The 18576-nt window shown below is 43.5% G+C and overlaps 2 protein-coding genes across 2 annotated transcripts; one reads left to right on the plus strand and one right to left on the minus strand.

The window, feature by feature from the left end:
* Positions 1–5154: 5154 nt before the first annotated feature.
* LOC109883552 (fas apoptotic inhibitory molecule 1-like) lies at positions 5155–6937 on the minus strand. Its single transcript, XM_031820742.1, has 4 exons — positions 6615–6937; positions 6278–6506; positions 5771–5820; positions 5155–5596 (listed from the first exon to the last, which is right to left on the minus strand). Exons 1-4 carry the CDS (start codon positions 6729–6731, stop codon positions 5447–5449), a joined length of 546 nt encoding a protein of 181 aa, XP_031676602.1. The 5' UTR covers positions 6732–6937; the 3' UTR covers positions 5155–5446.
* A 1884-nt stretch (positions 6938–8821) lies between these two features.
* Positions 8822–17637, plus strand: LOC116371735 (coiled-coil domain-containing protein 80-like). The gene is made up of 7 exons (XM_031820724.1): positions 8822–10825; positions 11139–11295; positions 11381–11517; positions 11787–11938; positions 12197–12300; positions 15485–15568; positions 15697–17637. The coding sequence occupies exons 2-7, from the start codon at positions 11169–11171 to the stop codon at positions 15999–16001; spliced, it is 909 nt and encodes a 302-aa protein (XP_031676584.1). The 5' UTR covers positions 8822–10825; positions 11139–11168; the 3' UTR covers positions 16002–17637.
* Positions 17638–18576: the final 939 nt, after the last annotated feature.

Consider the following 18576-nt stretch of genomic DNA (forward strand, 5'->3'; position numbering starts at 1 on the left):
GGTGGGGAGGCCAGAGATCATGTTCCCTGTCTGCCTGGTGGGGAGGCCAAAGATCATGTTCCCTGTCTGCCTGGTGGGGAGGCCAGAGATCATGTTCCCTGTCTGCCTGGTGGGGAGGCCAAAGATCATGTTCCCTGTCTGCCTGGTGGGGAGGCCAGAGATCATGTTCCCTGTCTGCCTGGTGGGGAGGCCAGAGATCATGTTACCTGCCTGTCTGGTGAGGAGCATAAATGTCCCTGAAGGAATCTCAGCATGTGTCAAAAGCATGTTAGCATCAACCATGTCACAAACAGGACCTTTGCTTCGTGGTAACAATCATCTCTAGCGACCTCAATGCATAGACTGAGGTAGGAAACACGGTCAAAGTCCACAAAGTCCTGTCCTTACAGATGATGGCATCCTGATGATTCATTGATTGATCATTCTAAAGAGTAGCCATGTTTCTGTATGACAAAGACCATGATGCTGACGAACTGAGAACATTACTGAACCAGCCACTTGGTGCCAACAGAACAATGCAAAACTGGTCAGCAAAAACAAAAAAACTATTATTTTACTGGGAAACAGAACATTGTGTCAGTTCCTTCCTCACCTCAGCAGTCAGAATGTGGGGGAGAGCAGTGTGATGTAGTGCTGTACTGCTGTCTGGGGATGGATGTGATTTAGCAGGAACAAATGCAGCAGAATACAGAGATCAGGGTTTGCGGAGTCTGAAATGACACATTTTACATTTACATTTTAGTCATTTAGCAGACGCTCTCATCAAGAGAGATTGAGGTTAAGTGCCTTGCTCAAGGGCACATTGATAGATTTTCCACCTCGTCTGCTCCGGGATTTGAACCAGCAACCTTTCAGTTACTGGCCCAACACTCTTAACAGCTAGGCTACCTGCCTGCCGCCGCCGACACCCTATTCATTATATAGTGCTCTATGTTTGACCAGTGTCCCTGATCAAACGTAGTGCACTAATATAGAGAAAATAGGGTGTCTGTGACATCAGCATCATTCAGCAGTACAACTCTGTAAAACCTGCACACACACACACACACCATGGTTGCATAACGGACTAAAAACCCTTTAAAAGGCACCCCCCACTTATTATTACAGCCAGGACATCAGTCAGCCAGGACATCAGTCAGCCAGGACATCAGTCAGCCAGGACATCAGTCAGCCAGGACATCAGTCAGCCAGGACATCAGTCAGCCATCACAGTCATTACCTAACTGCTCTTTTGTTCGGTGTGCAATCTCATCCTCTTTTCCTCTCCCTCACAGCCCCATCTTTCCCTCACAGCCCCATCTCTCCCTCACTCTTCCTCCTGTATCGCTCTCTCTGGATCACTGTTTCTTTCTGTCTCTCTTCCCTCTCCCTAATTTCCTTTCTGTTTCTCTCCACCTCCCTCCATCACTCTCTCTCTCCCTAGATATCAGTCATTCTGTTTCTCTCCACGTCCCTCCATCACTCTCTCTCTCCCTAGATATCAGTCATTCTGTTTCTCTCCACCTCCCTCCATCACTCTCTCTCCCTAGATATCAGTCATTCTGTCAGGAGTGACAGTTGTCCTGGCTGGGTTTGAAAGATAAAGAAAGTGTGACGTAGCAGTTTTCAGAGTGGATTTGCCATCTGTCAGACAAGTGTTCGGTGAGATGTCATTCAAGGATCCTGAAAACGACAGCCAGGCTCTAATCCCAACCAACCTGATCTACAATCCAACCACATGTTTACAAACATGATGCTGGTTTCTCCATCAGAAGAGCATTTGGTCATCTGACATGTTTAGAGAACTAGAATCTCTGTCAGAATGTTCCAGGCTACTGTGACAGAGCTAGCCTTCTCTAAGATAATTCAAATGTATAATATAATCAGAACACATGCTACAGTGCACACACGGCCAACAACATTTGGTAAACAAAACAAGCATACATGGTAACAACTGGACTTAATAAAACATCCAGGAGAAAAGCAACCGGTCTCAGAACATATGATACAGCCCTAAATCATATCAAAGTGTATAGGTGAAATGGGCCGAACACAACAGGTGTAGACTTTACAGTGAAATGTTTACGTACGAGCCCTTCCCAACCAGTTAGTTTCATGGTATTTCTGGAGTATTGGTGGAGCCCCAGACCAACAGTGGTCCTGACTGATCTTTTTGAAACCAGTCCTCAGCTCCTACTACTGACCATCAAGCCAGGAGAGAAGAACATCCGCTCAACCCACACACTCCAATCAGTACCATTAACCTGGCCAATGCTGATCCAGTGCCAATAGCACTCGAGGACCAAAGAAATCTCCCCCTGCCCAGACCACACTCCGCTTCTCAGTTCCTCCATTCAGGAGGCCCACTCCAGCCAGTTCCGTTGTACCTCTGACAGGACAGGTCCAGGTACTAGAGAGCAAGTCCCGGCGGGTAGCCACCCTCCCCTCACTGTGTCCAGAGGGTACATGTAGGACACACACAGTCAGTGATGGAGGTGGGATAACCCTTGCCTCAGTCAGTCACACACCCACACACTGCTCACACCCACCGCAAACACCTTTTGTTGTTAACAGCTATGTTACCTCAATGTGTGACACTTTCCGCTTGCTCTTCTTTGCTGCTGGCTCCAACATCAGTGGAAAGTGGGTCAACAACACCTGGCTGTCTGGCAAGTCCTCCCTAACTCCCCACCTCCCTACCCTACCTACCACACAGCACCCATTTATATGCAAATTAACAGAGTCTATACAGTGAATGAGAGAAGCCAGTTGCCATTCTCACCGACAACAACAATACCAGGCCTTCACTACAATACTGCTGGACATTTCATCAGTCAATCAATAGAGTAAAAAAAGCAGTAGCCATGAGTCACGATATGATGACGCCATTATAACAGGACAATGTATTATCAAGGGGGTCGTGAGATAATGCATGTCACTCCTTCTAGTACATAGTGGTAGCCCAACATCTGCCCAGCTGTGTGAGAAGTTTGAAAAGCAGATCGTCGGAGCTTCCCCTCATGTAGTTCTGCATGCAAGTTATTCAAATGATAAGCTACTGATTGTTATCTGAGTGTCATACAGCTGGGCTAAGTGCTTGTTGAAACAGCTCAATAGAGAAATCAATTGTTGATTGACAATCAGGGAACCAAGGCCTATACATTAATTAATTCATTCATTCATACAACATAGCAGCTCTGCCATGATGTAACCATATTAAAATGATACAACACTCCGACACCACAGCAGTAAACAGATTTGAGAGGATTAGAGAGTGCAGAGCAAAACATGTTATGGTGATGTACCGATGTCACCTGTAGCGACGGCTACATGCACCCCTACTGCCTTACCTTCAATGGCGATGACATGTTCTCGAATCTGATTCTGCAGGATGGGCTCTTCCACGCGCTCCAGCAGTTCATATATGGAGTAGATGTTTGGATGGACGGATTCGAACCTCTGGATCTCAGACCGAATGGCAGCCGAGTTTGCAAGGTGCTGCTGATAGTTCATTTTGCGCGTCGTTTTTGTTCTTGCCCTTTCACGACTGGTAACGAGTTGACTGGTCTGGTCAAATGGTGTGGTCCTCAGCACAATATTGTGGGTGAGGCACGCAAAATAATTTGTCGATAGCTAGCTACTTGATTCAAACTGCAAATATGTATTGAAATGAAACAGTAGTTACTTGTCAGTGAGTCCATGTAGCTAGCTGGCTACCCGTGAGTCCAAACAACCGACCCGGGCTCTCCTGATTCGAAATCCTGGAGGAGTGACAGTAGTAGTCGGCTGAGCAACGCTTCCCCATATCCTTGCTCCGTCCCTCACGGAGTGTGGAAGTAAAAACCTTATTCACGAATATTAGCGTGTGTATGAATAGTAGCAATCCAGCAAACAGGTAAGTACTGTACTGCAGTCATGTCATAACTCTCAAACGCTGGAAAGGTTTGAAAACGCTTGCTAAATAGGCCCTTTGGCATTTGCTAACTCTGTAGCTAGCAGAGGCTAACGTCCAAGCCGGGGACAAAACTCTGAATTTCTCAAACCCCTATCATTCTCTCCTTAGACCGACCAATCTGTTTGGAGCTTTTCTTCACAAACATGCAAATAAACCAATGTAGTTATGTACCCAGGCAAACCTGCCAAAAGCAATCTACATAACTAGCTAAATAGTTACTAATCGTGGCTGGATGTGTGTTCTGCGCAGCCAAGTCCTTGTTCGTTGTTTTGTTTAGCGTGCAAAAGCAGGCGCAAAACTCCCCCCACAGTCCGGATTTGGTCCAAACACTGGGCGCATGCAGTTGCCGAAAATTCCAAGACACAATACAAATGTGGCTACTTATTGCGATGAGAGCGATATATATTTTACAGATTGCTCTAGTTGATCGGCAAAACATAGGTGCTTTCCCCTTCCTCTTGGGTAGAAATCCATCCCGTCTGTATCATTGGACGTCATTCCCTGAACGTTTCCTACTGGAAAACGTCTGCTGCAACCCATAGACTTAGATAGACATCGCATCATTGTATCTGTCCTATTATGGCATCTGTGAGAGCACAGGCAGAGCCATTGCGTCCATCTCCATTTCGAAGTAGTTAATTTTCTTATTCTACTACTTCTATGAGTTGGCAAACAAACTGAATGGGTGCATACTGCCACCTGGAGTGTGTTGTTTTAACAGGTATAAAGTCAGCGATTTATTGCCACCTGCATTTATGGATTGTTTTCACGGGGGTATAATTCATCGGCTGATCCCTCCTGGTGACCTGGATTAACACATAGGAAGTCCCACCCAGTTGACTTCTTTAAAATGCTGAAAGTCCTCAATGGCAATGCCCATGGTAAAATAGGCATTTGGGCCCGATAGTTCATTTGGGCACTAGAGTTTTCAATCTATCTCTATGGCGGCAACCATATTACGCATTGGCTGGTTCAGAGGCGTCGCGTTCTTGAATGTACTTATTGCGCAGAGGCTGCGCATCTGTTTCTCGGCATTTGAAGAATGTTCACTCACATGTACAGTATATGCCAATATATAACATTAATTTAGCCATATATATGGAGCTCTAAGGTATTCATATTTCAGAAGAGATACATTTGGCTTGCAAATTAGTGCAATATAGCGTAGCATCTGCTTAAACAAGCAAAGATCAAACATGATTACACTAACAACTAAAAAATGTATTGCTATATTTTATTGAATGATTTGAAATGTTAAATATTTACATATTTCCTTTGATTAATTGACTTATTTATACACAACCTCGTTATCAGAAAGATAATACTCCTTAGTTCCACCATAGAAATATTGATCCCATCTATAAAAATCTAGAAACAGTACAGAGACCTTGAGTCGATTGATATCTTAGTTCAATGCCACTCACTCATCCCTGAGGCTGCCTCCTCATTTATATTTACATAGGATATATCCAACATTTCAGATTCCTGACTTGAAAAGTTCAGCGGTCCTCTTCAATCTGTCCAGCCGGCCACTGCTTCCCCATCCACCATTAAGTAATGGACGATGCCAGCTCTCTTCTTCCCACTGCTCAAAGCCTTGATGCAGCATTCATGGTCTGCCACCGTGAAGTGTGTCTCTGTTCCGTCATCCACAAACTCTCCCTATAGCCGACCACAAGAGACGGTACATGAATATCCATAAAGGACTGGGATGACTAAAGTATGGACCAAAACATTAGTGAATCATGTTAAACCAGAACCTTGGCCTATGTATGTATGCAACATACATGGACACAATAACTTCACATTCAATTCCATATGAGGTTGAAAAAGTACCTCGGTCTCCATTTTCTGCCCATTGAACCATACATCCATTGTGTCCTTTTCTGTTGAAACCATACAGTAGTAATTTAGTATATAATTAGTATTGCTTGCATCATATTTTTCACCATAGACTTACAGGACAGAAGCACCATGCAGTGCATTGGAATGATTGCTAGTGATTTACCGGTGTGCATTACACATCCACAAGAGCATCATAACATCACACAGTGCAGAGTTCCCTGCTTTGTTTATTCGTGTCACATGGAGCTTTCTGCTATAGGCTACAAAGGACAGTGTCCCTTCCAATCAGGTTGCTCGCATGGCTTAAAATAGCCAACCCAAAAGTGTTCCCCTAAATAGATTATACTACTCAGAACAGCGCTGACATGCATGTTGCCTTACACACAGCCAACTATGTTTTTATAGACCTTTTAGAATAGACAGTGTAGCTGGAATTGACACTGAAATATTGCTCAATGCTCATAGGAAAGAACATGCTTTTTGTTTTTTGATCCTTACCAAGGACAATCCTGCAGTCAACACCATCCACTTGCAGCACCCACGTCTTAGTGACTTTGGATCTGTTATCTATGAACTTCTGGAGACTCTTGCCATCAATCTCCAAGGTGTACTCGTAGGTAAAGCCACTGATAGCCTCAATGTTTACTGTTGCTTTTGTTTCCATGCCTCCCACTGTGAAGGTCTCCTTTCCAACCAGTTTGAACATCCAATCTCTTCTGAGCACCTCCTGAGGAAGAAAGCAAATCAGACAGCCATAGGCCTTCTGTACATAGCTCTGACTACTCAATAACACCTTAGAGATTTTAAGAAGGAATATGTTTCAGGGCCTACGTACCTGTCCATTGATCCAAACAACCCTCTTCCCTGTCGCCGTGCCGTGTTCAAACTCAATCCTGTAAACCCCATCGCTTAACGCCACCTCCCAGATACCAACAACATCTCCAGCCATCATCTTGACTGACCTTGCAGGGGTATAAAGCCTGTAGGCCTAACTGGAAATGATTATATATGTCCCATCGACGCTATCCTCGTTTCAAACCAAGGTTGTAGTTCAAATCTCATCCTATAGGCAGTTATTAAGCAATGTTAGCCCGTGTGTCCATCAAACTGTCCTGGATCTGCTCTGCCTGCTCAGCAACAAGTGCAAACTGCAATACTGTAAGAGGCTTATTGCTGCAAGACCTCTTTCAATCCAATTACTGCCAGAGGTAATTTGTATGTGAGACTTCTACAGTGAATGACTATACCTTCTTGAGCCAGGCCTAGGTGATGCCTATACCTTCTTTAGACAGTCCTAGGTTAAATAAATCACACACACAATTAGCAAACTAATCAACAAATGAATCACACATGTGTGATCAAACATACAGTATAAAGAAAGCGTCTTTGTTAAGGATCTTTCTAGCGTCTTTTTCAAGCATCTTCGGGTCTTTGAAAAGCGATATAATAATCCCATGGTTATTATTAACATTAGTAATATAAAGAGCCTAGAGTTAAGCAGTTTAGAAGCTTAAATGTAGTTTATAAATCGGCAATAAATATCTATAACACATTGGTTGAATTTGGAGCGTGACAAATAGTGAGTTTATATATGATTGCACTGTTATTGACTGTTACGGTTATTATTGACAGTGCGGTCATTCGTTGGTATATTGACCAAGGTATTCAGACGATCACAGAAGAGCGAGCATGACTCGACCTTCGCATCTCCTGAGCCGGTTGGGGGAGTTGCAGCGATGAGATAAGATCGCAATTGGATATCACGAAATTGTGAAGAAAAAGGGGGTAAAATTACAACAACAAAAACAAATCAAAACTAAGAGCATACTTTATGGCAAAGCCTGCCAGTAGATGGCATAAATCTACCCTGTCTAGTTCCCTCAATACAACTTCCTAACTACTGGCTATTAAAACAACAATAATCAAGTGTTCTTGTAAAAATCTATATGAATACAATTCCACTCCCATCATGAATTTTTATTGACATTATGCTAATAAAATATTAAATAGTTGGGCCTACCATATCTGATTATTTTAACCTTAAACTACATCCATAGCAACTTATGGATATAGACTGCATTGGTAATACATAATAAATGCAGCCACATTATTTCATGAGCAGATATGGTTGTAATAACTATAGTGCTCTATTATGTGTACATGTGTATGGTGGGCCGTGTCGAACCTTGCCGTGAGAGCCGCTACTTATGCTGCGTTCAAGTGCTATCCGGTACTAGGAAACTCGCAAATGTTCGACTTTCTGACTGGTTGAACGCGGCACGTCTGTAGCTATAAACAATTAGCAAGTCGGACCTTTCCGAGTTCTCTCGTTCCGACGTGCGCGTGAACGCAGCAAAAATAGTTTCTTTCTTGGTCTTGGGTTGGTCCTCAGAGGGGAGAGAGCGCTTTTGGAATTTGTGGTTACATAGTATTTCGTCGGGTAACTCGATGCGCTGGAAGGGGGAAGGCAGAAGATCCCTCCTTGCCGACAACGCATTGAGACTTCCAGAAATCTCTCATTCTGAAGACGTTAGAAAGAGGAAAATGGCCTCTAAAGTTACAATCGATGGAGTAAGTTTTGTATAGACAGAATATATGGAACCGTTACGTGTAGCCGCCTAGTAAGCAGAGGTTGCACTGTCTACATTAACATAGAAAATGAAATGTATGTCATTTCAGCCGCAGAAACGGAGAAAGGAGTCATTGGACGACTGCCACAATATTTCTTATCATCGGGGAGTTATTGTTTGTCACCAGAATGGAATGGTAAATGGTGCATTTCCATGTAAACTTTCAGCAAGATTATAGCACACAAGTTGACAAGTGTTTGTGTTTACTTTATTGAAACAGCCCAGATTGTGCATTTGTCTTTCTGAACAGTTACGTCATAACCTACTGCGGAACAATTTTTTTCTTCTCAAACAAAGCGTTTTTACGGATAATCACTGATCAGTTATTTCATCTGAAAACTGGACACAACGTCAGAAAGACAGAGGACCACAGGCAATGCCTCTCTCACTAATCTTCTTATAGCCATTGTAGGTTTTCTTTGACACTGCAAAAATGAAACAGACACTGCATCTCTGTGTGTTATGGCTGTTGCTGGTATGGAGCACAGGGGCCTCTGACAGGAGACCCCTCAAAAGGACAATCTTACGACGAACATCCCTCCAGGGGGGGATTTTTAACAGAACACAAAATGTGCTGAACTCTGACAGTATTGCTCCTTCCGCTGGTGGTATAAATGTATCCCCTATGACGAGCCATGGTGACAGAATGCAGAGAGATGAGAAAGCTGAGCCTCCAAGAAGAGGAAAAGAACCACCAAGCAGAAGGATGATGCCAAGCAGAAGAATACCCCAACAACCAAAGAAACCCATAAACCAGGTTGGCAGTGGCACTGGCACATCTCAAGACAACAGTAAACCAGTGACAGGGGAGGCGGTTCAGCCTCAGTCCACACCAGCCCGCACCGTCCCCGGCAGCGCAGGCTCCCTCAACGTCCTGGCCAGCTTCGCAGGGAAGAACCGGGTCCTGGTCATCTCCGCCCCACATGACTCAGACGGTTACTATCGCCTGATGATGACCCTCCTCAAGTCGGACGTCTACTGCCAGATGGCGGAGCGGCACATGCAGATGATAGTGATGTTCCACCAGGAGGGAGAGCGAGGCGGGAAGGTGCGGCGGGTCAACGCCAAGGGACAGGTGACGGAGGAGCCCCTGGATACGGTCCTCATCCCCAGGCTGATGAACTTCCTGAAGCTGGAGGAGGGAAAGTTTGGCATGGTTCTCCTTAGGAAGACCCTCCAGGTGGAGGAGAGGTACCCGTACCCGGTCAGGCTGGAGGCTATGTACGAGGTGATGGACCAGACCCACATGCGCAAGCTGGAGAAGGCCAGGCAGAGGGGCTTCGTGCAGAGGTGCAAGGCGGCCGGTGTTGAGGGCCAGGTGGTTGAGTCTCAGGGCCAGGGGGTATTGACCACGGGGTCAGAGGTCACAGTGAACTCTACAGTGGACAGGGTGCCAGTGTGGAAAGGGGTGCAGAGACCAGCTCAAGGACCAAAGGCTGTGACAGTTACCACAACCCGACCAACCACAAAACCAACTATGACCACAAAGGCAACCACAATTACAACAAGGCCAACCACAACCACCACAACAAAACCAACAAGATCAAAAAAAAAAAAAAAACCACAACAAAACCACCAACAACAACAAAAGCAACCACAACCATAACTACAGCAAAGCCAACCACAACCACCACCAGAAAAACAACCACGACCACAACAAAACCAACAACTACTACAACGACCACAAAAGTAACCACCACAACAAAACCAACAACCACAACAAATACAACCACGACCACCACCACTATAAAACCAACCACCACAACAAAACCAAAAACTACAACAACACGACGAACCACAACCACCACAACAAAACCAAAAACTACAACAACACGACGAACCACAACCACAACCACCACAAAACCCACAGTTCCGAAGCCTCTTGGACCCCCAGACAACACCGCACTGGGACCTAGAGGTCCCCACCACAGACGAATCCTTCTACATCCCCTCAGAGACCCACAGAAATGGCATAGATGACGTTACAGAATCCCACAGAGACCAATATGAAGAAGACACAACCGACGATAGCAAACATGGCCGACAAGTTGTTACCTCTCCAACTCAGCTCACTAACAACAAACCAACTGAAGGAGGGGAAGAGCTGGGCAGTGAACTTAAGGTTGACTCTGATGCACAGGTGGAAACAGCTTCCCCCAAGAAGAGCAAGGTCAAGCGGCCTGTCAATGCAGAGAGGAAGAAAAAGGCTGATAAATCAGGCAAAAGGAGTAAAGCAGACAAGAAAAGGTTGAAGGCTACTAAAGACAGTGATGGGGGCTTCTATCGTGGCAGGAGACCAGGGAAGAAGGCCGCTATTAACCAGGAGAAAGAAGCAGACAACAAGAGGCCCCCCACAAAACAGCCAAACCTCTTAGTATCCTTTTTTGGTCATTTTGAGAAGAGACGACGTCTACTTGTGAGTATTCTGTTGTATTACATAAATGTATTGATTAAATCTGATATGAAGCAGAAATATTGGTACACTAGAACAGAATATAACTAAATAGAATGGAATAGAAGCGAACAGAATAGAATAGAACTGAATAGAACAGAACAGAACTGAACAGAATAGAACTGAATAGAACAGAACAGAACTGAACAGAATAGAATAGAACTGAATAGAACAGAACTGAACAGAATTGAATAGAACAGAACAGAACTGAACAGAATAGAATAGAACCGAACAGAATAGACACATGATAAAACAGTCACTTTTCTTTCCCTCCCAGGTGATCAGTACTCCAGACGAGGAGAATCCTATGTACACGCAGCAGAGAGATGAGTATCTGGAGCATGTGTGTGAATTGGGCGTCAGAAAAATCTCTCTTATCACCATCTTTGGCTCTCTGACCAATGGCACCATGAAGATGGACCATTACCAGGCTGGTAAGTTAAGTTTTGAACTTTTTGTTGCTAATTTTCAATACTATTTTACTCTGATGACAAGTGTAATACAAGTTTATGGTTACAGAGAAGGATCAGCCTCTGAAAGGCATGAAAGAAGAGGATTTCACAAACCAGCCCCTCATCAGAGCCTTGAGGAATGAGTTGGGACTGATATTTGACGACTACTATATGGTGCTGACTGACTTTGATATGAAAGTGAAGGTTGGTTGGCCTTGTTTCCCTAGAAAGCTTACTGCGGTATAATTACAATGTGTTATTGTATACTGCTACTTAGTATTGTGCATCCTGGATGACCTTCTTATTTTGATGAAATAGCGGTTAACCTTTCGGTCCTATGTCTGAGTGAAAATCCACCATATCGGTTGAGCGCTTCAATAGCTCCATTTTACTGCAGTGAATTGATACAGTATCATCCGTAACACTTTTTCTGCCTAAAGATGGGTGATGTGGTTTTCTGTCCCCATTCACAGCAAGAATATGAGGTGCCCATCGCCATGACGGCTGTGTTTGACTACATAGACACATTCTCTTCTCGCATCAAGGAGATGGAACAGCAGAAGAGGCAAGGAGTGACGTGTAAGACAGAAGACAAATCCAAATCCCTGGAGAACTTCCTCTCACGGTACTAGTGTGCTTTTGTTATTATCTAGGACGATGCAATTGCAATATAAGACTGTGTGACTGCAGTTTCAAGTCAACACAACTGACAAATAAACTCGCCTAAAACTGACACTGACATCCTGTGTGCTCCTGGTCGAACATGTATATGCAAATAAATAAAGAAATGCATTTGTAACCTTTTTGTTCTTCTCAAAGGCTCGTGGAATTTTGTTTTTATATATTTGATGTCATTGTTTGTTCTGTGTTTATATTTCTCTAGGTTCCGCTGGAGACGCAGGCTGTTTGTGATCTCCTCCTCTGACGACGAGGAATGGGCCTATCAGCAGCAGCTCTACGCCCTGACTAGCCAGGCCTGCAATCTGGGTGAGTAGTGATGTCACGCTGTTGTCTCAGGCTGTTTGTGATCTCCTCCTCTGAAGACGAGGAATGGGCCTATCAGCAGCAGCTCTACGCCCTGACTAGCCAGGCCTGCAATCTGGGTGAGTAGTGATGTCACACTGTTGTCTCAGGCCTGTATGTTTTGATGATTTCACTGGGGCCCTTAAGTATTTGTCTTGGCTGCTTCACTCCCTTCTGTGGAGATGTTCAGAATGTGTGGCCACACTTTGGTCAACTAGGGTGACAGGTAGCGTAGCGGTTAAAGTGTTGGGCTGAATGGTTGCTGGTTTGAATACCTGAGCCGACAAGGTAAAAATCTGCCAATGTGCTCTTGAGCAAGGCTCTTAACCCTAATTTACTCCAGGGGTGCTGTACTACTATGGCTGACCCTGTAAAACAACACATTTCACTGTTCCTATCTGGTGTATGTGACAATAAAACATTATCAAAAATGTTTTGCCTGTTACGTTCAAGAGCAGACATATTTCCTGAATAACTCACCAGCTCACTCAGATCCTCAAGCTTATAGCGATAGTGCTGGGAGGGTTATCTCTCAAATACCACTCCTGAAACACACTGTCCTCATCCCTTGTTGTTACTGTCTGTCACTGTTGGTCCAACGAGCCATGCTGTACAAGCATCAGGATATATCTGTTCAGAGTTCAAATGAACTAGTAACATAACTATTAACAGAAGATAATCTCATGGAATGTCAACGTATTTGTAGCTTGCAGAGTCTGTCACAATTAGTTTTAACTGTTGCGAAATATGTAACATACTGCATTAGCTATGCAAACAAACAAAAGGGATTTTTTGGCGTTTAGCTGTAACATGCCTGAATTGTTTAGGTTAGAAAATAGACACCACTCTAAAGCTGGGTTACGATAGAGGTCTCTTGAGACTCGCCAGAATGTTTGGTATTTGGTTTTGAGCCTGTTGTAGACAATGTGGTCAACTACTCATGTTGGTCTCATACTGATGAAAAACAGGGTTCTTAGTTTGGGAGGACAGGCTATTGTTTAGCTGCCAACACAGTCTTTCTGTGGATGACATTAATAGTACTGGGATGAAAGATCTGCAAATTAGAAACATTTGTAATTTGGGGAAAGGAATCTAGCGAGCACAGTGAAACGAATTAAACAAGACCGTTGAGCTTCAGTTGTATGCATGTCTTTAGTACTTCTACTGGGATATGTTTCATGGACTCAGTTTGGCCACATTGCAGAAATTGGGCTCTGTCTCTCTTAGACAGAGCGAGAGGTCATTCTGTGTAGTATAATACTGTACCCTCCATTCTGTGTAGTATAATACTGTACCCTCCATTCTGTGTAGTATAATACTGTACCCTCCATTCTGTGTAGTATAATACTGTACCCTCCATTCTGTATAGTATTATACTGTACCCTCCATTCTGTATAGTATTATACTGTACCCTCCATTCTGTATAGTATTATACTGTACCCTCCATTCTGTGTAGTATTATACTGTACCCTCCATTCTACTACCCTGTATAGTGTTATACTGTACCCACCATTCTACTACCCTGTATAGTGTTATACTTTACCCTCCATTCTACTACCCTGTATAGTGTTATACTGTACCCACCATTCTACTACCCTGTATAGTGTTATACTGTACCCTCCATTCTACTACCCTGTATAGTGTTATACTGTACCCACCATTCTACTACCCTGTATAGTATTATACTGTACCCTCCATTCTACTACCCTGTATAGTGTTATACTGTACCCTCCATTCTACTACCCTGTATAGTATTATACTGTACCCTCCATTCTACTACCCTGTATAGTATTATACTGTACCCTCCATTCTACTACCCTGTATAGTATTATACTGTACCCTCCATTCTACTACCCTGTATAGTGTTATACTGTACCCTCCATTCTACTACCCTGTATAGTATTATACTGTACCCTCCATTCTGTATAGTATTATACTGTACCCTCCATTCTACTACCCTGTATAGTATTATACTGTACCCTCCATTCTAATTCCCTGTATAGTGTTATACTGTACCCTCCATTCTACTACCCTGTATAGTATTATACTGTACCCTCCATTCTACTACCCTGTATAGTATTATACTGTACCCTCCATTCTACTACCCTGTATAGTATTATACTGTACCCTCCATTCTACTACCCTGTATAGTATTATACTGTACCCTCCATTCTACTACCCTGTATAGTATTATACTGTACCCTCCATTCTGTATAGTATTATACTGTACCCTCCATTCTACTACCCTGTATAGTATTATACTGTACCCTCCATTCTAATTCCCTGTATAGTGTTATACTGTACCCTCCATTCTACTACCCTGTATAGTATTATACTGTACCCTCCATTCTACTACCCTGTATAGTATTATACTGTACCCTCCATTCTACTACCCTGTATAGTATTATACTGTACCCTCCATTCTACTACCCTGTATAGTATTATACTGTACCCTCCATTCTACTACCCTGTATAGTATTATACTGTACCCTCCATTCTACTACCCTGTATAGTATTATACTGTACCCTCCATTCTGTATAGTATAATACTGTACCCTCCATTCTACTACCCTGTATAGTGTTATACTGTACCCTCCATTCTACTACCCTGTATAGTATTATACTGTACCCTCCATTCTGTATAGTATTATACTGTACCCTCCATTCTACTACCCTGTATAGTATTATACTGTACCCTCCATTCTGTATAGTATTATACTGTACCCTCCATTCTACTACCCTGTATAGTATTATACTGTACCCTCCATTCTACTTCCCTGAATAGTATTATTTGGGCTCCTTAGTGGCGCAGCGGTTTAAAGCTGTGCATCTCGAGGCGTCACTACAGACACTGGTTCAATTCCAGGCTGTATCACAACCGGCCGTGATTGGGAGTCCGATAGGGCGGCACATAATTGGCCCAGTGTCGTTGGGGTTAGGGTTTGGCCGGGGGTAGGCTGTCATTGTATATAAGAATTTGTTCTGAGCTGACTTGCCTAGTTAAATTAAAACCACTGCTTACACCTATATCCGTACCTTCACATGTACTAGATATCTTTGGGAAGGCGCTAGGGCTTTGTTTGATATTAGGCGTAAGAGGTGCAGTGGTGTAATGTGAAATGACGTGTTTTCACCTGGCTCTACTCAGGCCTGCGCCACTTGTCTGTGCTGAAGCTGATTGGAAAGGACATGGAGGATATGGGCGGGACCCTTGAGCTATACCCAATCAACGGTAAGAAACTGTTCCCATATTGGTGGGAAAATCCTGAATTCTTCTTCTTCCATTCTTCTTCTAAACATTGTTGTTCTTAATGTATGAAATCAATTAAAGTTAACCCCTCAACCCTGCCTGTGTCACAGGGACTGCCACTGTGGAACGTGAGGACGTTTCTCCCTCTCTGGTGCAGGACATCAGGAACTACTTCCAGATCAGCCCAGAGTACTTCTCTATGCTGCTGGTGGGGAAAGACGGCAACGTCAAGTCCTGGTACCCGTCTCCCATGTGGTCCATGTCCATCATATATGACCTGGTTGACTCCATGCAGCTCCGCAGACAGGAGATGGCTATCCAGCAGTCCCTTGGCATGCGCTGTCCTGAGGATGAGTATGGGGGCTACGGTCATGACAGAGACCCGGATGGTTACCACCGTGGATATGGTTACTAAAGGATTGAGAATAGGATGTTCCCCTTAGGATGTGTTGGATTTTCTATTGAGGCCTGCTTGTGGCCTTGTCCCATGAACTATATGAAGCCATTGTATGAATGGCTTTTCATGAAAGCTTTTTTTTTGCATTTTGATAACTGTGACGTTGTTTAATAAGAATTGACTTTTCTATAATAGATTATGAAAATGCAGCATACTTTTTCTTCCATATATTTTTGAATATGATTTGTTTCACAGGGAGAATGGAGATTTCAGATTAAAAACATTTGGCAATTGCCTTTTATGTTGTGCATATATTTGTTATCTTGTATGGAGATATACAGGCCCAAATAAAGGAAACACTGGAGTAAATGAGGGATACAAAGTGTATTGAAAGCAGGTGCTTCCACACAGGTGTGGTTCCTGAGTTAATTAAGCAATTAACATCCCATCATGCTTAGAGTCATCAATCAGATGTCACAACTGCTTATACAGAAACCCAGCCTAAAACCCCAAAAAGCAGGCAATGCAGATGTGGAAAAACTCGCCAGAAAGGCAGGAACCTAGGAAGAAACCTAGTGCGAAGCCAGGCTCTGAGGGGTGGCCAGTCCCCTTCTGGCTGGAGATTATAAGAGTACAATTAAGGCCAGATTGTTCTTCAACCCCACCCACTTTGCCAGAGCAGAGCACCCACACCACCAGAGAGATATCAACAGACCACCAAATATAGCCCACGAAGATCTTCCCCACCACACGAACCCAAGGGGGTGCAAAACCAGACAGGAAGATGACATCAGTCACTCTACCCACTCAAGTCCAGTATACCAAAAAATGCCTGGCACGATGTGATGTACCCCTCTTAGGGACTAGCAAAGCCAGAGACTCAGCCCCAGTAATAGGGTCAGAGGCAGAGAATCCAGTGGAGAGAGGAGAGCCAGCCAGGCAGAGACAGCAAGGGGCTTTTCTCACTCCAGTGCCTCACTCCTGGGCCAGACTACACTCAATCACAGGACCTACTGAAGAGATGAGTCTTCAGTAAAGACTTAAAGGTTGAGACCGAGTCTGCATCTTTCACATGGATCGGCAGACCATCCCATAAAAATGGAGCTCTACAGGAGCTAATTCTAGGGACAATTAGGAGGCCTGCGTCTTGTGACTGTACATGTAGGTTTGTACCGCAGGATCAAATCGGAGAGATAGGTAATGCTTTGAAGGTTAGCAGGAAAACCTTGAAATCAGCCAGAGCCTTAACAGAGACCAGCACTGGAGTAATATGATCAAGTGTTTTGGTTCTAGTCAAGATTCTAGAAGACGTATTGATTTTGTTCTTTATCCAGGTAGCCGGAGAGTAGAGCATTTCAGTAGTCTAATCTTGAAGTAACAAAGCATGGATTAGCTGTTCTTTATGATTTTTTGACAATGTTTTGCAATGATAGAAAGATGGAAAAAAAGCTGTTTTTAAAATAATGTTGATAAGGGTCCAGAGTAATGCAGAGGTCCTTCACGTTTTATTTTAGATGACTGTACAACCACTGAGATTAATTGTCAGATCAAACAGCAGATCTCTTTGTTTCTTTGGACCTAGATCCAGCATCACTGTTTTGTCTGAGTTTAAAAGTAAAACAATTCATCAAAAATAATAAAATAATTAATAATCTCCTTATGTCTTCCTTATGTCTGAAACACAGGCTTCCAGGGTATGCAATGTTGGGGCTTCACCATGTTTCATTGAAATGTACAGCTGTGTGTCGTCTGCATAGCAGTGACAGTTGACATTGTGTTTCCAAATGACATCACCAAGAGGTAGAATAGTGAAAACAATAGTGGTCCTAAATTTGAACCTTGAGGAATACCGAAGATTAACATTGATTTGTCAGAGGACAAACCGTCCACAGAGATTAACTGATATCTTTCCGACAGATAAGATCTAAACCAGGCATGGACTTGTCCGCATAGACCAATTTGGGTTTCCAATCTCTCCAAAAGAATGTGGTGATTGATGGTATCAAACGCAGCACTAAAGTCTAGGGACACGAGGACAGACACAGAGCCTTGGTCTGACGCCATTCAAATGTAATTTACCACCTTCACAAGTGTGGTCTCAGTACTTTGATAGGGTCTAAAACGAGATTGGAGCGTTTCGTATACATTATTTGTCATCAGGAAGAAAGTGAGTTGATGAGAAACAGCTTTTTTCCAAAATAATTGAGAGGAATGGGAGATTCAATATAGGCCAATAATTCTTTACATTTTCCAGGTCAAGGTTTGGCTCTTTCAGGAGAGGCTTTATTACTTCCACCTTTAGTGAGTTTGGTTCACATCAGGAGGATAGGGAGCCATTTATTATGTTCAACATAGGAGGGTGAAGCACAGGAAGTAGCTCTTTCTGTAGTTTAGTTGGAATAGGGTCCAGTAGACAGCTGGAAGGTTTAGAGGACATGACTATTTTCTTGAACGTGTCGAGATATACAGGATATAAACACTTGAGTGTCTCCATTGATCCGAGGTCCTGGCAGGTCTGTGCAGACTCATTATAACTGAGTTTTGGAGAAATATGAATATTCAAACAGGTGTCTGTAATTTGCTTTTTAATGAT

This window comes from Oncorhynchus kisutch, unplaced genomic scaffold, assembly GCF_002021735.2.
Source record: "Oncorhynchus kisutch isolate 150728-3 unplaced genomic scaffold, Okis_V2 scaffold3610, whole genome shotgun sequence".
Classification (NCBI taxonomy): domain Eukaryota; kingdom Metazoa; phylum Chordata; class Actinopteri; order Salmoniformes; family Salmonidae; genus Oncorhynchus; species Oncorhynchus kisutch.